General features: G+C 41.8%; 1 protein-coding gene across 1 annotated transcript in view; it reads right to left on the minus strand.

Annotated features, from left to right (window-relative positions):
• Window positions 1-24,889, minus strand: part of LOC124786181 (sulfite oxidase-like) — a 135,893-nt gene that overhangs the window by 6,654 nt on the left and 104,350 nt on the right. The window contains exons 5-7 of the mRNA XM_047254242.1: window positions 23,099-23,288; window positions 22,883-23,014; window positions 14,199-14,391 (exon numbers count right to left, since the gene is read on the minus strand). Coding sequence (XP_047110198.1) covers window positions 14,199-14,391; window positions 22,883-23,014; window positions 23,099-23,288 — 515 coding nt within the window. The remainder of the gene's footprint in view (window positions 1-14,198; window positions 14,392-22,882; window positions 23,015-23,098; window positions 23,289-24,889) is intronic.

The following is a 24,889-nucleotide window of genomic DNA, read 5'->3' on the forward strand; positions in this document are numbered from 1 at the left end:
ATGTGAAGTCCAGGAAGAAATAACAGCAATATGGAAAGAATCAATTGCTACTCACCACATAAGAGTAGCCATTGAGACACAGAACAGGAACAATGAAAAAGAATGCGAGAAATCTTCAGCTTTCGGACTATGACCTTCATGAGAAGTATAAACACACACACACACACACAACTGAAACTGCCATATCTGGGTGAAAGTCCAATGACAACTGCATCTTTTGATAAGCAGCAATCTAGCTAGGGTAGGCAGTAGGATGGGAAAGAAGGGCGGGGCACAAATGATGTGGGACAGCAGGGAAGAGGAGGGGGAAGATCCTAGTGCTACAAGTGAGAGTGTGCAGGGGTGGACAGGGTAGGGTTGCATAGTGCAGTGTCATGAGGCTGTGCTGTGGGAGCGGGGAGGTGAGTGGAGAGAAGCAAGGAAGGAGAAATGACTGTATATGTACATTGGTGGGACAGATGGCATGTGCAGTACTGGTGTGGGAGCAGGGAAAGGAAGGTGCTAAACAGGTGGAGCAGAGAGACCAACAAATATTAAGGCCTCGGGAGGAGGGTTATGGGAACAAAGGACACGTTACAGGAAGCTTTCCCATCTGCACAGTTCAGAAAAGCTGGTGTTGTTGGGAATAATCCACATGGCACAGGCTGTGAGCAGTTATTAAAGTGAAGCACATTGTGTTGGGTGGTATGCTCAGCAGCTAGGTCATCCAACTGTCTATCTGCCACAGTTTAATGGTGGTCATTCAACTGGGCAAACAACTTGTTAGTCATGCCTGCGTAGAATGTGGTACAGTGATTGCTGCTAAGTTTGCAGATCACGTGGTTGCTTTCATAGGCAGCCTTGCATTTCATGGACAAGGGAATGCCTGTGACAGGAGTGGAGTAGGTGATAGTGGGAGAATTTATGGAACAGATATTGCACCTACATGGATTGCAGGAACATGAGCCACATAGTAAAGGGGCTGTTAGGGACAAGGATGTTGCATATATTGACTGGGCAATGGAATACCACTGTGGGAGCGATGGGTAATATATTGGGGTAATATAGGAGGATATTCCTCATTTCAAGAACAATTACAATAGTCAAAATCCTGATGGAATGTGTCTTTGTTGCAAGGGAGTCAGTATGTGGGGGTGGTAGGTGACTGGAGAGACACGGCATGGAAGATATGTTTCTGGACATGGTTGGGAGGACAATTTCAGTCTGGGAAGGACTCAGTGAGAACCTTGGTATATTTGAAGAGAAACTGCTTGTCACTATAGATGTGATGAGCACAGGTGACTAGGCTGTATTGGAGGGACTTCTTGATGTGAAAGGGATGGCAGCTGTCAAACTGGAGGTATGGTTGGTAGTTGGTAGGTTTGATGTGGATGGGGGTACTGTTGTAGCCATCCTTCAGGTGGAGGTCAACATTGAGGAAGGTGGCTTGTTGGGCTGAGGAGAACCAGGCAAAGCGAATGGGAACAAAGGTGTTGGGGTTGTGGAGGAATGTGCATAGGGTGTCCTCACCCTCAGTTCAAATCATGAAAATGTCATTAATGAAACTGAACCACATGAGAGCTTTGGGACTCTGCATGGTTAGGAAAGATTCCTCTAGTGACCCCTGAATATGTTAACATAGGATGGTGCCATGACAGTGCCAATTGCTGTAGTATGGATTTGTTTGTAAGTGACACCCTCAAAGGGAAGTAATTGTGGGTGAGGATACAGTAGGTCACGATGACCAGGAAGATGCTTTGGATTCAATAGGGCACTGAGACAGGAAGTGTCCAATAGCAGAAAGGGGTTGGGGATGTTACTGTAGAGGGGTGTGCCATTGACAGTGGTGTTGGATGGCAAATGATTCGTCGGCTGACTGGGAAGAGGGGCCCAAACAGTGACATCATCGGTTCCATGGTCTAAGATTGCAGTCATTATGGGAGGAACAACACAAACAGCACAGTCCAGTCAAGGGGAAGGGAAAAGACAAACAAAGAGGGAAAATGAACATCACAGCAGCAGGAAGAGGAAAGAACAGGAGGGGGTTGGATGGAAACAGGAAAGCAGGGGAGCCCCAGAAATGCTGCTTGCAGTGGGGCACCAGCTCTGCCACCGATCCGTTCTGATACCCACACCATACCATTATCACAAAACAGGGGGGACAATACCAGGAGAAGAAGACACGAGAAAAAGGAAAACAAAACTGCACAACAGACCAGACAAAATGTTAGGAAAAAGGCAGGGAGAATCTTGCTGGTGTGGAGCCAAGGCCAAGGTCTCCATAAACAACACCTACGCTAACTGAGGGACTCAAATTCTAAAGAAAAATTCAAGGAATTAAACCTGAGAGGACAAACCGCTTTTGCGAAGAAAACTGAGGAAGATGTAACCATGTGATGGTCGCCTGCTAACACCTGAGGCAAGGCAGGAGGGCATATTTAGTGCAAAGGGCCAGAAGGTGGGGGCAGTCTAGCATAATATGGATCACCATGAGGGAAGTCCCACAACTACAAAGGGAAGGGTGGTAGCTGATTGCGGCATAAAAACCCATGAATCAACCAAGTACGACTGATGCAAAGATAACAGAGAATGTTAGATTCCTGTAATACCCTGAGGGTCACCCATTGAATCCATACATAACAAAACTCGGGTGAGTGAGGACCATTTACTGAAGCAGAGGCCCTGATAAATGGCCATCAATTCTGCAATAAACACCCCACATGTGGCAGGCAAGAGATGGTGTTCCATGCCACAAGACGACATAAAGGTCCATTCCACATGATTGGCAGATTTAGATCCATCGGTGTAAAGAACAATAGCATCTTGAAACTCCTCCTAAAAGCATTTCGAACAAACAATGGTACACCACTGGAGTGATGGAGGCTTTCAGACCCCCTAAGAGACCCATCCAAATCCAGGGCCAAGGAAATAACCAATGGGAGGTGGTCGGCAGAGATTGTGGGGAAGAGGACAAGGAGGTGAGATGGAAATCATGGCAGAGAGAAGTGAGGCAGAGCCCAATCAGTAAGCCCACCCGAGGATGAGCAGCAGGCAGGTGACAGCCCAAAGCTGTGAAAAGAATAGGATAGGAAGGGTAACAGGGGAAGAGTGGATAGTGATGACATAGGAAACTAGAAGCTGGGACCACCGACTCATATGAGAGAGATCCCAACATCAACCAGAAGACTATCGACAGATTTAGTGCTAAAGGCCTTGGTGGCTAAACAGATACCACGACAGTGAACTGGGTCCAAGAGGAGCAGTGTGGAAGGGGCATTTGATCCATAAACTTAGTAACTATAGCCCAGAGAAGACAGAACTAATGCCCAATACAGATGGAGAAGGGTTGAAAAATTTGGTTTCAATGAGCCACGAGCACGGAAGTGAAGGACACTGAGTTTACGAAAACAGCCAACCTTCAGATGACGGATCTGAAGCAACCAAGTAATGTTGTTGTCAAAAAGAAGACCCAAGAAATAAGACTGGGGGTCACATGCTGGGTATCAAGGCAGAGCTCTGGATCAAGATGGACCATAGTATGGCACAGAAATGCACCACACTCAATGGAAGAGAATTAAAAACCATGCAAAAGTTTCCATGTGGAAGCATGCCGTATGACACCCTGGAGCTGTCGTCCTACAAAGGCTACCGACTGGGAGCTAGCCCATACACAGAAATCATCCACCTACAGAGCAGGGGGAGGCCACAAGTCCTTTGACAGTGATGACAAAAAGGATGACACTTAATACGGGGCCCTGTGGGATGCCAATCCCCCGGATCCGCAGAGAGCTGAGAACAGTACCAACCTGGACTCTGAACAACTGGTGTAACAAGAATTGATGAATAAAGATCAGGGAGGAGACCCTGAAGACCCCACTCATGGAGCATAAGGAGGATGTAATGGTGCCAAGTTGTGTCACAGGCCTTACAAAAATTGAAGAAAACTTCAACAAGATGGTAGCACTGACAAAAGACCTGCCAAACTGCAGTTTCCTATACAAGCAGGTGATCGACCAGAGACCATCCCTCCCGAAAACCACACTGGTAACACGATAAAAGATCTGAGATTCAAGGACACAACTGAGCTAACGAGCCACAATCCGCTCTATTAACTTGCAGGGGACACTGATCATGCTGCTTAGCCAGTAAATATCAAGGGAAAATGGATCCTTGCCAGGCTTATGGATAAGAACCATATTGCTATCTCTCCACTGAGAGGGGAAAATGCTTTGGAGCCAAGTATGGTTAAATACCTGGAGGAGATATTGTGGAGGATTGAGGTGTTGAAGCAATTGGTTATGGATGGAAGCAGGACCAGGAGTTGAATCATGGGAAGAAGAGAGCATCAGAAGATGCTCCCATTCTGTAAAAGGTTCATTGAAGAATTCCACCTGATAAGGGGTAAAACATAAGTGAGAATCTTCAGTCCACCATTTCTGGATGAGGAAGGAAGCTGGACAGAGGCTGACACCAATGGTTGCGAGTCATTCCATGAGAACTGATGTATCTATACAAATGCAACCTGGAAGGGCAAGGCCTGGAATGGAAGACTGCCACTAGCAACCTTGGAGGGTGTGGAATGTAGCCCACACATGCGACAGAAAAACCTATGGAGGATACAAAGTGTTCCCAACACACCTGCTTGCTCTGTTTGATTAAGTAATGTGCATTGGTGTGAAGACATTCAAAGGTAATAAGACCAGTGGAGGATGGGTGCTGCTTAAGATGTTGCAAGGCATAATGACAATCACAGATGGCGGTAGCAATAGCTGTGCTCCACCATGCAACTGGCTGTCGGCAAGAACTGGCTGTCGGTAAACTGGGTCCGTCGAGTGGGGAACGGCAATTCTGGCAGTTCAGATTATCTTTTTGGACAGATCATGTAGACTTCATCAATACCACCTGACAAAAAAAAAGTGTGAACATGACCTTGCAGATACATAGAGGCCAATCAGCATGATGGAAAGCCTAGCGGGGTAACTTGGTCATTGGGAGGTGGGATGGGAATCAGAGAATCAATGGAAAAAGACCAGTCTAAGGATCAAAGAAGAAGAAGGGGAGTGAGTAAATGATCAATGTAAGAGACAGTGTCACTTGTGGGACTAAAATGAGTAGGGAAACCATCATTAAGAAGATACAGTTTGTGATCCACAAGAAATTGGTCAATGAGGAGCCCCTGACTAGATCAAAATGCTCTGCCTCGCAAAGGGTGATGGGTATTAAAAATCTTCACAAAGGAGGAAGGGAGGGGGAAGTTGCTGCAGATCAGTTAGGGCAGCAGGTGCAGGAGGCCTGTCAGGGGGAAGACATAGATTTCAAACTGTGACAGCAGAGTCCAAGTGGACCCAGATGGCAACTACTTCATTGGAAGCTGATCCGGTCCTGACAGAAAGTATGGAACCCGTGAAGGGTTGATGAGTGAGTAAATCAAAATTAGATTCCTGGAGAACAACACAAGCTGCTGAGTAAAAGGCAATAAGGGATTGCAGCTGTGGGAAGTGGTGGTAGTATCCATTACAATTCCACTGAAGAAGCATGGAGCGGGTATCCAAATGGGAGGCAAGCAGGCTGGGTCGCCATCCATCACCAACGATGATGGAGTGACATCCATAAATAAGAGCTCACACTCAGGTTGTGAAGGGGGAGTTGACACCTCGAGGGGCAGTGGGGGAGGTCTTGTTCTGAGACATATGTTTCTTCTTCTTCTTCTTCTTCTTCTTCTTATTCTTCTCCTCCTCCTCCTCTTCATAGGACGAGGAGAGCAGGGTATGGAGGGAGAATAGGCTTCTGCAAGATCTGGAACTGACACTTCTCCGGCCACTAAGGGGCAGCAGCACTTGGAGGGGAGTGTGTGTGTGTGTGTGTGTGTGTGTGTGTGTGTGTTTGTGTGTGTGTGTGTGTGTGTGTGTGTGTGTGTGTGTGTGTGTGTGTGTGAACTGCTGGGAAGCAGGAGAGGAGAAGGGGGAGAGAGTGGTGTAAGGAACAGGGAGGAGGGGGAAAGGACTTAACAGAGGCAAATGTAGAAGCGATCGACAAAGGGTGAAGTCAGTCGTATTTCTGACGAGCCTCAGTATAAGATAAACGATCAAAGGAATTATGCTCATGTATCTTCTTTTCTTTCTTATAAGCCAGGCAATCCAGTGAGCATGGAGAGTGACGGTCATGACAATTAACAGACACGGGTGGTGGAACACAGGGACTCCTCTTATGGAGTGGCCACAGTCACCACATAGAGGGTCCGCCGTACGTCAGGAAACATGCTCGAAATGCAAGCACTGAAAATACCTAATGGGCGGCAGGACGTACAGCTTCACATCAAACCGGTAACAATAACCTTGATCTTCTCTGGGAGGGTACCTCCCTCAAATACCAGAATAAAGGCACCAGTGTCAGTGCGATTGTCTTTATGACCTGTCTGAACATGCCAAACTAAACAAACACCCTGTTGCTCCAGATTGGCCCAGAGTTCCTCATCAGTTTGAAGGATGAGATCCCTATGAAAAATGATGCCCTGAACCATATTAAAAGACTGGTGAGGAGTAATGGATACCGGGATGTCGCCAAGATGACCATAAGCATGAAGGGCTGCAGATTGTGCGGCACAAGAAGTTTTGATCATAACTGAGCCCAACCGCATCTTACTGAGAGACTCCACTTCACCAAACTTGTCTTCAACATTTTCCACAAAAAATAATGGCTGTTTGTGCTAATGCAGATCAGGTAACAGGGAAAGTGTTTTACCCCAAGCCAGTGAGCCTGGCCCTTCTCCTAGGGTATAGCCAGGGGGGGGAGGGGAGAGGGTCAGAAGGAGTAGCATTAAATGATCCATTTACCAACTGAAGATATGGCTGTAGAAGAATGGTCAGTTTTTTGGAGCTTAATATGTTTCACATGCAATACACTCACGCTGATATCATCCTTGACACTAATCAGGGGCTCTCCCCACAGATACCACCCAGCCGTAGCAAAGGCCACCTGGCACAGCAGCCATTGGCAAGAGTGCCGATACTCCAGCAACCACTCTTAGGTATACATTGGTAAGCAGCAGCTAAGCTATCAGAAGTGTGAGCCCTGTGTTATCAGGTGGTCCAGCCAGATGGGTTCATAACACCCCATCACACGGACTGGCAACACATGCTAGTGACCTAGTGGGATGGAGGGGGGCAATGGTGGGGAAGGAAGGTGGAAAGCTATCCACACCATAGATGCTATGGAGGGAATTCATCTCCAAATGACTCATACAATGGACAGAAATTTAGAAGTGGAGATCAGACACCAAAGGGGGCCAAAAAACACCAAAAAGGAAGGATGAACAAGGGGTATGAAACCACAAGGTATACAGGAAACAAGATGGATAGCCAGGCTGACGTAAGTAAGAACACTGAGAGAGGAGGAGGAGGGGGCAGAAGGGAAGGAGCAAGGGTGGGACAGAGGGGACACGGAAGGAAATGCAGTTCGGGAGGAAGAATGGGCTGCAATAGCTCAGGGCCGCCATGCGTGAATTAATGAAAGAACCATGAGCCCCTGGGGGTTGGGTCATAAAGGAACAGGAAATGTGGAGAGTCAGTGGAGGAAATCTTTGGTGTGTTTTATACAAGAGTGTAGGTTACAGGTTATATAGGCTGCAGGTACAGGTCCACAAGGGCAAAAACTCTCTCTGTGGGGGTGCAGTAACTGGCCACAATGTAGCATCCAGGATGGTTGCATTTATGTGCTTTAGAAATCATTTATAAGATAATTAGAAATCATTTATAAGGTAAGAGTATGGAGGGGGGGACACAGTGCGAGAGAGACAGCTTGTATGTAGATGTATCTGACAGCTGGTGGAATCCCTCCTCTTCATAACCACAGCTGTGGAGGCTTTATCAGCAAGTAGGATTATAAGGTCAGTATCCACCTCCTTAGCCAAATGGTTACCACTGTTGCTTTCAGTGCAGGACAGGATTTGAGTGACATTACCTCCTCAGATTTTTGGGAGGTAGAGATCTAGAATGGAATTCACTCAGCTGTGTGATGCCAAATAAGGAGCTGCTTAAATAAAAAAGCAGCAGCTTCATTAGGATTCCTCTACTTGTAATAACAGCTGGAGGGATTGACAACATGCCGATCACATGTCCCATAATCATAGATCGCTCATTGTATTGCCTTCTAAGTAGCAGCTGGCCAGTTATAACAGATCTGGGTGGTGTTTACATGTTTATGAGTTTTTTTAAAGTGTGGGTTGCATTTCTTTCTGCAGATGTGAGCGTGATGTTAGGAATTCTGAAAAGTTAACAGGGCATGATTTGGGAACAGTTAAGTGAATCACAGTTAAGTGGTGGAGTAAACTGAGTTAGACTGCGTTCAATATTGGTTTCGGATTGAGTCTGATTGGGAAGGTTTGTGGTAAAAAAGTGCTTCCACCATATTTGACAAGCACAGCATGGCTAAATTTGGGAGTGGGGCAAAAGATAAGGATGCTTTCATAATGATGGCATGGTGAAAGTAACTTTTACCATGTGATTATCAGCAGAGATGACTAATCTGTATGGTGAGGGTACACAGAAATTGGTCCCCTACAAGATATCCAGAAAATTAGTAACACACTCACTTTGGCAGTAAGGACCTACAGTAATCCTATCTGGTTTTTGGTACAATGTATAGGTCTTACTTTTGCATGAACCTTTGTAGATATAGTCTTTGTTTAATGTGGGGAAGAATACCATGTCTTAACAATAAAAGCTGTGTGTGAGCTAGATGATACCGGTACATACAACAGTATGCAAAGTGGCTCCAACAGCCTGAACAAATGTATACTTTTCTTGATATGGTGCTGTTTTCAAGCAGCTTTTGTGGAGTTTCAGCTTTGAATTGAGTAAGCATAACATAGAACACTGCCTGAGGCAGTGGTTAGTGGAGAGCAGTAGGTGTTCAATCCAACACAGCCAGCTCAATGACTAACAGAGGATGTGTGGAGATACACAGGACTGACGTAAATCTGGCCTAGCACAATACGCACCTGCAGTTGGACTAAATCATAAAAGGAAATGCCAAAGAGCTAAGCAGATGGAGGAGGAACCGTTAGTTCCACTTCAGCCTCCAACAGCTGAATAAACAGACAAGGCTATGTCACACTGGCAAACAACAAATATGTTACTCAAGTCGCTGGCAGTCTCTTGCAATTTTTCAACTTGACGAGCTTCTCTCATTCTACATGGAACACAATGAATACCTTCAAATTCACAATTTTTGTATAATTTCCTGAAAAGCTGAGATCCATCTTAAGCAAATTCAAGACAACATGTCTTTCTCTCTGTCCTTCTTTCTCTCTCTTGGAAGTCCTGTAGCTATGGCATTAGGCTAATTGGGCACAGGTTCTGGGCAGGCTTGTTTAGGAATACCACTGTCCAGTCTATATGGATAGAATCCAACAACATTTGGGCCAGACATATCACTGATACTGCATTAAAACATTTCAGAAATGTTTCTCATACCTATCTGCATTCACACTTCAAGCAAGCTGCTAATTTTCACACCAAATACAAATTCTGTCAAGGTCAACCTGAATGCCTCTACCATCACTCAATGAAGACACTTTCCCGTACAGAACAGCATCAACAGCAAACTGTCTCAAATCATTTATGTACATGGAGATCACGAATAGTATATCATACTTCCCTGCAGCATTCCTGGAATTAACTTTGAATCTGACCCATACTCATTACTTGAAAAGTCATCAAGTCAGTCACATACATAAGAACCTATTCAGTATGCACTGATCTTTGTAAATGATAAACATTGTGAATGATTTCCCGATGTTTTGGACAGTGAATTTTTTAATATAGAATCTTCCTGTTTGTCTGCATCCATCCACGATAAAATGCAAGTTCCACACAAGTAATGTTTTATAAATCCATGCTGATTTATTAATAGAAGCTTGTATCTCTTTAGGAAACTAATTATATTCAAGCTTAGATATGTGCAAAGATCCTGCAGCAGTTAACAATATTGGTACATAATTGTGCTCACAGATGTTTTCCCCTCTTCTTACTTATGGAGTAGTATGTGCATCTTCCCAATAACTCAGGACTTTTCACAATTGGTCCACAATAAATGCAATCAAAGAAAGGGGCCAATGCCACAAAGTATTCTCTGTAAAACCAGAATGAAATTCCATCAGCGCCTGGGGTCTTATTCATTTTCAACTAGCTCAGGTGTTATTCAACATTAGCTATCCTTATTTCTATCCATTCACCTGACAGGTTGTGTGGCAGCCTAAGAATGGTAGCTCTGTACAATGTTCCCTCATCAATGATTCTTTAAATGCAAGATGTGAGACTAATTTTTCTTTTGCTGTCTTCTATTTCTGTATCAGACTAGTCAATGGTGAGTGAATAGAAGCTTCCGACTCATTTAGTGGTTTTAAATACAACCAGAATTTTCTAGGATTCTCAGAAAGGTATTTCACTAACATATGACAGTAGAACTTCCTAACTTTTGTGTTTCAGCGATTGTGTACCCATTTCCGGATTGAGAGCACAAGAATCTCACTTTCCTCAGCATTTGTGCTATTATAAAATCAATGCAAGTCTTTCTTGTCCTTAACCAACTTACTCAGCACATATTTACATGGAGCACAATGCACAACAAGTACATGCTCTGCCCACAATTCCTCTGTGTCTGTTACATATAAATTAAATAATGTCCATTAATTTTCTAAGTATGATACTAATTAGTGTTATCGGTGCTGACAAGCATCAAAACTCTTCTAAGCTAATTAGATTCATTGACTCTTATAATAATGCCCAACAGCGAAAATGTTTCGGCTTCAAAAATAAATTGTTCTTATGTGCTTCCATCTGCTGAATTAAAAAATTTCCATAAAAATTGACTGAATAGCTTGTGCTTTGATGGTGCAATGACATGTCATTTTTTCCCAATCTACGTTTTTGGTTTGGTGGTAATTACATTTTTGGGGTTGCCACACCTGTTAAATCACGAAACACAACATTCTCCAGGTGGTTGTAGATTATAAACGATATTACTGTAGCTGTGACTGTGAGTTTCATATTGTTTGTGTTGTAATTAGTGCAATATCTCTGGTTTTCAAGTGTTCCTGAAGTTTACAATTTTTTGAATCAAAACACAGTGAAAATGTGTAATTTCAGTGAACATGTTTGTTACATTTTCTGTTAAATAACATTTTCGTCACAATAACACAGTCTGATGTGGTGACCATGGTAAGTCAAGGGCTCTGCATACAAGTTACAACTCTTGTTCCACTGTACAATAAAAATGGCTAAGAAACTTTTTTTTAAAAAAATGGCTTTCACTGTGTCTATGATTTGGCAGAAACTTAGAAACCACACAGATAACTCCTATTTTTGTTTGACTCCATGAACAAAGACAAGGTTGTCGATGAAGAAGAGCAGTAGATAGGTTACTAGTTCCTACTCCACCCCAAACTTATGAGCTTCAAGTACATGATGAAGACAATGTGGAAGAAGTAGTTCCCATCGAGCTTTCCACTTCCCTTGAGCCCGATTTTGATGAAAAAGGACACAAACCTCACAGATTCAATAGAGCAGTGACCTCATTCGAGACCCTGATTTGTTGAATGAGAAGCAGTGGAATCTTCTCCAATGTGAGGAAGATGTTGTCATAGGGATCCGATACCAACTTTTTTTTCAGTCAAGGGAAACAATCTAGCTGTTTCCTGCAACATTATGGCTTGATCAAATATTTGAATCTGAATCATGATCCAACTGACTGAAGGCTTTCATAAACTTCTCTAAGCTTAGTTTGAAAGCTGTATTACTTCAGGCAGTCTTCTATCGTAATAGAACTCTTAGAATATTACTGTCATTGAAAAATGTGGAACATTGTTAGCATATGCGATTATGAATAAAATGTATTGTTTTCTCTTAATCCATTGGAAGAAGAAGAAGAAGAAGAAGAAGAAGATGTACCACAAAGGAATTATCCACATGGGATGGATTGGTAGCTATAATGTACATGTACCGACAAAAAATTATTACAATTCTGGAAAAAAATCAATGTTTTATTCAAGAGAAAGGGCTTCACAATCTGAGCATGTCAACAGTATGTTGGTCCTCCTCTTGCCCTTATGCAGGCTGTTATTTGGCTTGCTATTGATTGACAGAATTGTTGGATCTCCTCCTGAGGGATACTGTGCCAAATTCTGTCCAACTAACATGTTAAATAGTCAAAATCCCAATATAGTTGGAGGGCCCTGCCCATAATGCCTCAAACATTCTCAAGTGGGGAGAGATTCAACAGCCTTGCAGGCCAAGGTAGAGTTTCGTAAGCATGAAGACAAAACGTAGAAAATCTCGCCTTGTGTGGGTGGGCATTATCTTACTGAAATTTAAGCTCAGGATGGCTTGCCATGAATGGCAACAAAATTGGGCATAGAATATTGTCAATGTACCACTTTGCTGTAAGGGTGCCGCAGATAACAACCAAAGGAGTACCACTAGGAAAAGAAATGGCACTCCAGACCATCATTCCTGACTGTTGGGCTGTATGGCAGGTGACAGACAGGTTGGCATCCCATTGCTGTCTGGAGCATATTCAGACATGTCTTCAACTTGTAATCTCATTGACTGGAGTAGAATTGTCTTAAGTGATGGGTCCCGCTTCAAGCTGAGGCCCGATGGTCAGCGAAGACATGTCTGGAGACACCCTATACAGTAGTGGGATATCAACCTCACTGTTGCCTGTCAAACAACCCAACAACCAGAAATGGTGGTCTGGCATGCCATTTCTCTTCAAGGCAGGTGCTGTTTGGTTGTCATCCATGGTATCCTTACAGCACAGTGGAACATCAACGATATTCTATCCTCATTTTGTTGCCCTTCCTGGCTCGAGTCATCTGGATCCCCCCCTCCACCACCACATTTTCTGACCTGCGCAGACAGGAATTATCTTTACAACACATTCTCCATTTCCAAAATCATCCCTACCTCAACTGATGGAAACTACTGTCCCCACACCATCCACCCAACAGTTTCCACCTCCTTTGTCCCATGACCTCCTCCCTATTCTCGTTGGTCACCCTCTTTGTGTGCCGCCTTCTGGCAATGCACCCATCCATCTTTCCCCTTCCCCACTCCTCTTTTTCATTCCCCATTTCCCTCCCCCAACCCCAAACATCCCCAGCTCCCTGCCCACCAGCCTCCCGACGATGACCCTGTTGGCAGTTTAGTCCCTGCACGTTCTGATACTCTGCTACTCTGCTATCCCTTCACCTTTTCTGCCCTCCAGATTGCGAGTTCCATTCTATGTGACAGTTGCATTCTGGTCCAAACTGCTGGAGATAATAGTCATGGGTGTATGAGGTGTGCTTGCTTGTGTGAATGAATGTGTGTGTGTGTGTGTGTGTGTGTGTGTGTGTGTGTGTGTGTGTGTGTGTTTTCTCTTTTCTGTTGACGGCTTTGGCTGAAAGCTATTGTGTAAGCATCTTTTCATTGTACCTGTCTTTGACTTAATGTGTCATCTTTATGGTAATTATCGATCTATCTTTTCCTTATACTGATGATATTCTGGCCTGGAGTGTCTATTGTTTGACTAATCCATTTTTTTATATACATTCTATGTCTCACTAGATATTTCAGAACATTCTGCTTCAGGTTTCATCCAGCACACATAACACACATAAATTTTGGTAGGAATAAATAGAAGATACGGGTGCTGACCTGTCACTCATCGAACAAAAAAGATATGGAGCTCAAGACATGCACATATAAATGGATGATAACTTGCTACACTTTTAGATGAAGTTCTTACACACTCACACACAGGATATATGAACTTCATTCAAATGCTTAACGAGTTATCATCCTTTTCTGTGTGCATGTCTGCTAGTCCATGTATCTTCTACTTGGAGAGTATTTATTTTGGCGAATATTTGTATTGGCATGTGTTTATTTATTTGTATCTCATCATGGTTCTTACAATGTTTGATTTCATTGGCAGTTCTGCTATAGTCAAGCCAGCCTGATTTTGATATCCTGTGATCTGCATTAATGCAAATAAGTATAACAACATAGGGTTCAGCAAAACTATAGGTCTATGCAAGAATGAATGAATGAATGAATGAACAAATAAATTAATTACATAGAAGGCATAAGACTGTTTCAGGTAATGACTTAAGATTTGCTGCATGAATGGAAAAAAAATTAAATGAAATAATGGTATAACAAAATATAAATAGTTACCCAGCCACTTCACTTGCCGTGCTCCAATCACCCCAGGAACAATAACTCTGACAGGAAATCCATGATCTCTTGATAAAGGTTCTCCATTCATTTCATAAGCCAGGAGAACATCATTTCTTGGATCAATGGCTTTTTCAAAAGGTACTGATGCTCCATAGGGCATATTCGAAACATCTGTATCAAGACCTTCAAACTGAAATATTTCTCAGCAATGAAATTCTGTTGAATTCCTACATACAGGAAGAACAGAAAGAAAAAGGAGAAGAGGAAGACAGGAAAAATAGATAGAAGTCATAATATAGATTCAAATCATTTTCATTATATACAATAAACATGGAGAAATAGTAATTTTCAAATCACAGCAAAGATAAGTAGCATAAAACTGAAACTGAAATATTACTGATTATGAAACATTAATTAAAACTGAACCTTTGGTAGGAACATTTCCTTCTCTTCATTATGGAAAGCCTACCCATGTGCATAATCCCAAGCAGGTATAGTAATGGGTGAGGGCTTGTAAATTTCGTGAGGGAAAAATCCTTATAGAAATTTATGTGTCCAATTTATCACATTGTGGATCTGGAAATTCCTTTCAGAGCAAAACCGTGTGCCAGACCAGGACAAGAACTCAAAACCTGGCATTTTGTGTGCAATGCTCTTACCAACCAAACTACTGAAGCACAACTCTCAAATTACACTCACAGCTTCGCTTCTGCTAGTACTTCTCTCCTACATTCCACACTTCACAGAAGCTCCACAGCTGCACCCAGATAGCTCAATAAGTAAGAGCATTTCTGGGTTTGAGTCCAGGTCTGGCACACAGTTTTAATTAGCCAGGAATCTTTAAAACAGTACATACACAGCTGCAGAGTGGAAAAGCATGGCAAAGGATACTTCCATTGCATGTTATACTACACTTTTTCCCCATTCCTTTCATGTATAGAGCCTGAGAACAATGGCTGCTTAATATCTTCACAGTTGCTGCTGCATCCCTATCAAAAAACCTCTATCCAGTCACAGTTTTTCAAATACACAATATTTTTCCTAGCTAGACAAGAAACAAATCATCTGCATTATTCATCCAATTAAACCAGCAATACCCTGCACTATTCATCTCATTACATCAATAAAGCTGTCACCACTAAGAACCGGCTTATCATTGCACAAGCCTGGAAAAATTCAACCACTTCCTTCAACAAAGCTTTGACCATGCACATATGCCTGAGATAGGGGATATCCTGTACAAAATCCTTCCTCATCCACTAACAAGGGGAGGCCACGATGTTTGGAATGCAGATTTACTGTAAACTTTGTACACTAGTAGTACTCCATGAGGACAACAAAATGTGTAAGCAGTAGCACGTACTTCTCAAGCGTCATTGAGAAAATTGCAAGATAATTTCGGTCATCAAATATATACCTGTGCATGGCCATTTTTACCATGAAGCAGCAGCAGCTGAGAGGTTAGCGTTCAAGACCCGTAATCACTGGATCGATGGATCGAGTTCCATTCATCAGTTTTTTTATTTCTAACACAGTTATTTTCTTGACTATTTATATTACAGTTGATATAATGGGAAAATATGTGTAATCGAAGGGACTTTTATTAAATTTACAATGTTATTTGGCAGACTACAAATTTTTATTATCACAAATAATATAATATTCATAACTATCGACTCGTAAATGGCCAAACACATATAGTGATACTGAAAATGTATGCTTGGCCATGATTTGAGGAATCCCTTATACCTGGAAGGAGCCCAAAACTACTTGTTACCTTCAAGTTTTGACCGGCACAGACGGCTTTAGAAAGATGTACAATTAATCGTCACTTTCGACATTACAAGTACAAGTTGCACGATGGTATTTTTTGTAAAAACATGGGAGACACAAGGTTAAACGGCACCAGCTGCATTGAATAAATGCTATGTTTCTGCAAATGCAAGGTTTTTTGAGGTTTTCCGTGGAAAAACAAACCTCGTAAAAATTTTCAAAAACGTCTCTTTCAGACGATAGTTTGGAAGCAAACAATGCATAACGCAGCACTTCCTTAAATATCGGCACTGATAATTGGCCATGCAGTATCGACTGTATTTTAGTAGCATCTTCATGAGAAGCAATTTCTCATTCTCTTTCAATTAAATATGAACAATTTTAAAGACGCGGACAAGCATTCATTTTGAGTATCAATTTATGTGTTTGGTCATTCACTAGTTATGAATATTATATTATTTGCGATAATAAAAATTTGTAGACTGCCAAATAACATTGTAAATTTAATAAAAGTTCATCCGATTACACGTATTTTTCCCATTATATCAACTGTAATATAAATAGTAAAGAAAATGACTGTGTTAGAAATAAAAAAAAGAAAAACTGACAAATGGGACTCAATCCATCGACCCAGCATTTACGGGGCTTGAACGCTAACCACTTGGCTGCTGCCGCTTCATGGTAAAAATGGCCATGCACAGGTATATATTTGATGACCAAAATTATCATGCGATTTTCTCAATAACATTTGAGAGGTACGCGCTACTGTTTACACATTTTGTTGTCCTCATGGAGTACTACTAGTGTACAAAGTTTACAGTAAATCCGCATTCCAAATGCCGTGGCCTACCCTTGTAAGTAGTTCTCTGTTGGTCATCCAAGTTGCAAAATATCTTGGTCTATCCCAATGCCACCCCTGCACATGATTCTGCTCCTCATGTGTCTTACTTTGTGACTGACACAAATACCAAACATGCCCCATATGTCCATCTGTCAGCAGTGCTGTCACAAGCATTCCCTGCCCGTTCAAATAGGACTATATACGAAAGCCGCCACACCAAACACTGGCTGCACTGCAATTACTACACAGCACGTTAAGTGGGTATGATGACTAACCAGACGTTTACCCTCACGAATGCCCAACACCACACTAGCCAGAAACTCTACCACCCACTTGCTGAAATTTGTACCTATAAACACACACCAATGTGATCTCTCCTTCCAGCACCAGCTCCTCAAAACCACACAACCATAATCCACATCTTCCTACCCCTTTGCTCTCACTATTTCCTATAGCTTCCTTTTCTGTCCCCCTTCTCCCATCCTGACATCACATTACCATTCCTCCTTTCATATTCCTTCTCTCCCGCTTGATACGTACCTGCCTAGCCAGAGCTGATCCCTTTTTCTCCTTGCACTCCAGCTTTCTGCTCTTTGCATTCATTCTATTCGTGATCCTCTCAAATCAACATGCTGAAATGCCATCAGTGATGGTAGTTGTAGCAATTTTCAGTCTGAAGACTGATCTGACGCAGCCCTCCGTGACAGTGTATCCTGTGCAAGTTCCTCTATTTCCGCATAGCTATCGCAAAATATTTCAAAGCTTTAGTTTCCCTCTACAACTTTTAGCCTCCACACTTCCCTAGATAACTAACTTGACACTTCTTGATACCTCTCTCTGTCAAGTCGTGCCATAAAGCTCTTTCCTCCATATTTCAATACAATACCTCTTCACTAGTTATTGAGTTGACACATCTAATCTTCAGTATTCTTCCATAACACCACATTTCCAAAGCTTTTTGCCTCCTCTTCTTTTCACTGCTTATCATCCTCATTTCACTTCTACTCATTTAAATTTTCTACGGTTTTTACAATTTTGAAACAAATGAACCATCCATATATGACAACAACATACAACATGCAGCAGAACAAAACTTGCACAGACATACTGTAACTCTTCAATGGAGAGTTTTACCTATTCTTGAAGATTTCTGTTTCAGTTGTTATGCTTTTAGTTTTTAATATGAAAAGGACATAGTATTCACTGCCATCATAGTAGGGTGAATACTTATACACTTGTTCAAGGCCACAATGAAACCTTATGGATGCTAAATGTGTGGTTAACAATGAATCTGTCTACTCTTGTAGATAATAATATTGATTCTGCAATGGAAAACACCAACATAATTGAGTGAAAGAGGTTAGGAGCCCACCAACTCAGGTACGACAGCACTTCCTTCAAATTGGCTGGTCACACTATCTAGAGGCCAGAATACTCCTATAACCAGTGGCAAGTGGCTCTACAGTTATACCATTCATTGAGTGAAGACAGTGCACATCATCCTTGTGACAAGCTATTGAACTCTTGCTGCTTGCTACTTGACTGGACAGAGGATTGCTATCAGATTATTTATTGCCATGCAGATAATGACTTTCTGAGGCCTTACAGGCCCTCTGGTATCTTTCTTCCACCATCTAGTTTGCTCACTCATGCCAACAGAGCTTGTTCAGATTTTTGTGACCTGTAACTTGTTCTGTGGTTTTTCCATTGGTTACTGATAAGAGTTCTGCATGTTGGTACATGAGAACCGAACAAGCATATACAAAACGGGCAAGGAGGATTCTGGTCATAGTTCAAGGGCACAGGACTCGAACCCAGACCACAGTCAGTAAGGCAAACATGGCCCCAGAGTTTCTTAAACTTTGGCAGCAACAATTAATTCTGCAACAGCAACAACTTCAACAGGAATAGGATTGCTTGGAACAGTGGATGGACTCACATGCCCAGCTAATGCAGCAACTCCTGCTTCAAGCAGCAAAGTTGGTACACCAGCTGCAGCCATTTCCACCTTTCCAGCCAGACACTTAGGAATGGGGCAGCTATAATAGGTGCCTCTCCATTCCTACAACTTCTGGTGTGGCATTGTAATGTGCATGTTTTCTGTCTACTAATCATAACTTGTTGAATTTGCTTCACAAATGCAGGTCCTTAGTAGACCCAGAAATAAGAATGTTCAGAAATTTGTAAGTTACTGTCTTTATATCATGAACAGAAGTGTCATGTAAACAATATTAGAAATTTTACAATACCATAAACGCATTAATCAGTCATATGCCACATGGGCAGCTGAACTTCAAGGTCTCTCCAGAAAATGCCATTTTAACTGCAATCAATCGTATGCAGAGTCTCTTGTGCAAGATGTTATCATTCCGTTTGCTACAGACTAGGAAACTTTCACAAGCACTACAAATGGACAATCCAGCCCTAGAGGAGGTTCTCACACTTGAAGTTCACAAAGTTTCATGTGAGCTACAGCATTCGTTTGAGGAACAAGACATACCTTCTACTGACAGCTCATCCCGTTCCCTCAGAAAACTGCAGAACCAGGTCTCACTCTGCTAAACTCCTAGTAATAACAACTCTGTGTCTTCCATTCAAAGACAATGGCACACAAGGTTCAAGGATTCTGAAAGTGACATGAAGAGTATAAGTTTTGTACATCTGAGTGTGAGTAATGCAGATGTGGAACAGATGCAGCAAGCGTTTATCTGGAGTCCAACCAAATCAATTTATCAAGTGTCTCGACAGTTGCAGGTACCACCAAGCACAATGCATAGGATGCTAAACAAGAGACTGGAGCTTCATGCCTACAACGTGCAGCTTCAGCGTGTTGCTTCAACTTGATGACAGACCAAAGTGCAAAGCATTTGCGATTGAGATTCTGTATTGCATTGACAAACTGACCCAACATGAGGATCTGGGGCTCTGAAAACTCCCATTTTATCGTTGAAATTGTACACGACAGTCCAGAGACAAATATGTGGTGTGATCTGCTTCAGGACCATGTGATGCGAATGTTTTTCTTTGCAGAGGTGTCAGTAATACGGATATGTTAGAATAATTTGCATTTTCACAGACTGAATAACTACAAACTGACACCATGCTTTTCAGGATGGTGCCACTTCTCACTGGACTTGAATCATGAGGAAGGCTCTGGACGGCACAGTTCCAGGTGACTTGATTGGCAGGAGAGGGCCCATTTACTGCCCCAACAGGCAGCTTTTGTGAATGTGGGACATACAAGAACTGCAAGCTTGCATCAGAGTTGCAATTCAAACATTAATGAGGACATGTTGTGCTGGAAATGGGAGGAACTGGAATATCACTTGGGTATATTGTAGCTACATATGACTCTCACACTGAACTCTGGTTAATGGCTACTAATGCTTTTGGTGTGGGTGCCTAGGCACCCATAAGAGGGTGTGTGTGTGTGTGTGTGTGTGTGTGGGAGGGGGGGTAGAACTTGTCCCTCTCCTTCCTCCTTGAAATCTGGAATACATTGTTTTTATTCACTGCAGAATTCTGCAAAAGTTCCCAGTGATTCTCCAAAGCCTCTCTTTTAGCATTATGTGGATGATCGCAGTAAGATAATACTACAGCAGTTACCACTATCTCTTTAGAAAGTGTGACAACAGACACTCAATTACGGAGCATGGGCTTTATTCATTTGTGACTCATTTTCCCTTCCATAATAATGGGCTTGCTATTGTACTGTGCATCAAACAACAGCAAAAAAATCAGTTTTTGACAATATAATGTAAATGGAGAGATAAAAAATCTACTCACCAAGTGGCAGCAGGAGAACACACAATAAGAAAGGTTTTGCATATGCAAGCTTTTGGAGCCAGTGGCTCCTCCTTCCGGTAGAATGGTGGGAGAGGAAGGAAGAAAGGTGAGGAAAAGGACTGGAGAGGTTTAGGAAATAGGATAGAGTTCAGAAAAGTCACTCACAACCCCAGGTTAGGGAGACTTGCCAAACGGTAAGTCTCCCACATTCATATTGGCCACTGAGTGCTATTGGAGCCTGGCTGCCTGCTACTGCTACATCTACATCTAAAAGACTACACAGTAATTCACAATTGAGGCCTGTAAGAGGGTTTTTCGAGCCACTAGATTGGACTGTAGACCACTCTTTAATTATTTATTCGTTTACTGATACTGACTTTACAAGAATTTGTCAACTTTCTGGTATCATTCTTCCACCATCAAGTTTTCTCACTCATGCAATACCAGCATATTCAGGTTTATGTGAACTGTAACTTGTTTTGTGGTTGTTTAATGAGAGCTGTGCATTGTTGGTAGATGGGAACCAAGCAAGCATGTACAAATATACAAATGCTTAACCACCAAGACATCTCTGCCTGAAACTGGTCTCCTCCAATCTGCCAATCCTCCAACACAGCTGGTCAAGTAAGTGACTCTGCAACTGTACAAATGATGGAATGTTGCAGTTTGCACAGTATTATTGTGAAGCACTATTCATGTGCAGTAGTGACGGTATCACCTTAAGCACTGGGTTCTTTGTTTCTTAAGGTGTGCTACCTCAGTTGGCTTTCTGCGAGCTCATTCCATACACAATTCAGCATCACTGTCTCTCAGAACAAAAGTTTCAGGTAGAGTAGTCAGTAATCTGGAATGTTACATTTTGCCTCTAATGCAATTAAGACTCTGTCAGAAGAGAAAAGTGAGGAAGTTCACACTTGTCCTACCACATCACGACTACTTGCAATGGAAGACCCACCAACACCACTGTTTCCCCACAAGCACAGTTATATGTGCAACTATGTCCCAAGTTTCCACTCTAACACCATACTCAGCTTTCCAATCAATTGCTTCATATTTTATCTGTGTATTTGCTGTTTTGATGACTTTTCGTAATGCTTGAAAGTCAGTGTAGTTTATAATAAGTTAAATCAGTATATCGTTCTCAATATGCAGTTACAGGAATTTGGGATGGAAACTTTTTTTTCTGTGAGCGTTATGTGCTATAATCTCTGTATATAAAGGCAATGTCCCGACTGATTGAGTCCTGACTCGTCATTGCCCAGCTATGGATGGAAACTTGAAATTTGGTGAGGGTGTTGATCGTATACTGTAGGCATTGTTTAAGAAGTGATTTTTCGAAATTCCACACACATTACGAGGTGAAATAAGGGATGAAAGGCTTTTGAAAATATGTTGCTCCTAAGGCAATTTTGCAGCTAGACCTACGAAAATTGGTATTTGATTTCTTGGTCAGAAATACATGTTCCAGCATTTTTTGGAATCTTACCTCTATGGGGGTGAAGTAGTGGGTGGAAGGGTTTCTTTTTTTTTTTTCAATATATTTGACTTCTCAATTAGAAATAAAAAAATACATGTTTCAGTGTTTTTGAAAATTCAACATGTAAGGGGGTGAAATAGAACCATACTGACTCACTGACTCATCCTCACCCGTCCCCAATTAATAAGGATAGAAACTTAAACATTTGGTGTGGGTGTGAACCTTATACTGTTGGCATCATTTAAGAAGGTATTGTCCAGAATTCCATTCATAAGGGGGCGAGATAAGGTAAGAAAATTTTTTAAAAAATATTTTTTATGCAAGGATGGATTTTTTAAAATATTCTCTTATGCAAGAAAATCTGAAGCTAAATCTGTGAAAATATGTATTTTGCTTCACTATTAGGAACAAAAAATTATGTGTTGCGCTGCTTTTGGAAATTCAACCCATAATGGAGTGAAATAGTGGCTGACTAAGAAAATATTTCATTACATTAAAAAAAATTTTAAAGCTACATCAATGAAAATTCCTATTTTACTTCTCAGTTGGGTATAAAGAAATATGTGATACAGAATGAAATTTCCTGTGGAAATATCACCTCAAGATGGTAGGAGGCACGATTAACAAAAATCTTGGACTTTTGGTCAGATGTGCATTTGGAAAAGACCATGCTACTGGGACCTTAATTAGCATGAAAAGTGTAGAATTTTTTGCAATTTTGATTAAAGAAAAAAAAAACTGTGCAGATCATGTAGTCTATGCAAGTGAAGCAGCAGGAACTAAGCTAGTTACCAATATATTCACCTGTACGTGCTGTGCCTTCGGATGATTGTCTTTATATCCAGCAGCTTTCAGAACATCAGCAAGTTTTGCACCAGACCATACTGCATTACCTATAGCTGCCTGTCCCCATGACAGACCTCTTATTGCTTTCACCTACAAATAAGCAACACAGAGATTAACCAATGTCTACACATCAAAGACATGTAGTAACATTACATTTGAAACACTACTTATTACCTTAGCCATCTCACTTCGTCGATTTCCAGCACACTGCACAGCAGCTGTGACAGTATGTTTCGGAAACTTGGTCTTCAACTCATCAAGTGATAGCACCAAACCTTTAGCATCAAGACCTTCGACCTCTAACTCATAAGTTGACAGGTCAACATCAGGTACGGGTAAATGATTGCGTACGTAAAACAGATGACTGAAACAAGTTAATGGACTCACTCAAAAGTGATTGCATCACAGTATATAAATAAAGATGTTTGGTATAATGATGATTAGTTACGTGAAACTAGATTTTCATCATGAAAGGAAACAATATTAAATTAACATGATAATGCTAGGAAAGATGTGCATTTATATTTCTGAAATATCAAACTAAACTATTTACATCAAAACAAGTGAGGTACAGCTTGCGAAATATAAGGTGGAACTTGCACAGAAATGCATTTTGTCCTGAATGTTCGTTTTTCTTAGGGGCGGTCGCCACAGTTGCCTGTCACCTGCTGACCTACACACTTTGAATGTTCTTGTTGCTGTCTCTTCACTATATAACATGGAACCACAGTCTTCAAGCACCATGCATGCAGGGAAAGCTCTTCATAATCAGGGATGTGTCATTGTACGCAATGTCATTAAACTTATGTTGGAGAGGCAAACGAGGAAGCAATAATCTCATTAAAAACTGTGCTTCAGAAAGTTGCAGGAATTGCCAGCTATTCAAATTGCACAACAAGAAGAGTAAATGAGGGGTAAAACAGATATGCAAGTGCTTTCCAAGGCTTCACTGCTTCCAAAAGATGCAGAAAAAGGAGAGAAACTTTTATTTTTAGGTAATATTACTGAACACTTTGTCACAGGACTGACACTATATTCATGTGACCCCTGTGGTTTATTTTTCATTTTCAATATAGCAGCGAGTGACATTGCTTGTTATGCTACATTATTTACCCTTTTTTTTTTTGTTTTATGAGATTTCCTTCAGACAGTGCGATGTTGGACTTATTTTGCTTTGGTTGATCCTGTTCTTTTTAATGTGGCTATCTGCATTTATTTTTTCAGTAGCCTTGTCAGAAACTACTGACTTTGAAAATCTATATTATTTGTTGAATTACTGATTGTACTAACATAACTGTTAATACTACCATTTTCAGACTTGGTACCTGTAGCTTGTAAGTTATGAGAGATATGCATTTGTGCATAGTCTTCAGCTATTGAACTGCTGCTTCTCTATCGCACAGGGCTTGTTCAGGCCAGAGCCCACACTACTACCGGTGTTCTCTCTCCTACGGTGCTATCTGTGTTGATACTGGCTAACTTATTCTATGCGCGCTCTAACAAAGGCTGGACATGAATTTAGCTGGACAATACCTATGCTTGTCAGTACATCCTGCCAATGTCTAGGTCATTCTATGTGGTACACTTGTTTTATTCAGATTGGGTGACAAAGCTAACTCCAAAAAATCTACATCAAAATGGTGAGACAGGGGGTTAAAATTGTGCAATGCGAGGTACTTCTTTCTTTATTGCATACTATTGATAGGTGTGTCTGATTGGCAGCATCACGGGTGGTGGCTGAGCAACAAGCAGTGTTTCCACCACCAGAGGGGACCCAGCATCTCCTGATGGACTATTTAAATGCAGCTGCAGTGGGCAGCAGTAGACTCAGTTAGGGTGCAGTCAGTGACTTGCTATTAATCGACTGCGTGTAGCGAGTGCAGTGACTTCACGGCCAGTGGTACGCTTGGGCGGCAGCTATGTCTAAGACAATAATCAGTGCTGGTCCGAAGAACTAGTTGTTGT

The sequence above is a fragment of the Schistocerca piceifrons genome, chromosome 1 (assembly GCF_021461385.2).
Source record: "Schistocerca piceifrons isolate TAMUIC-IGC-003096 chromosome 1, iqSchPice1.1, whole genome shotgun sequence".
Taxonomy (NCBI): domain Eukaryota; kingdom Metazoa; phylum Arthropoda; class Insecta; order Orthoptera; family Acrididae; genus Schistocerca; species Schistocerca piceifrons.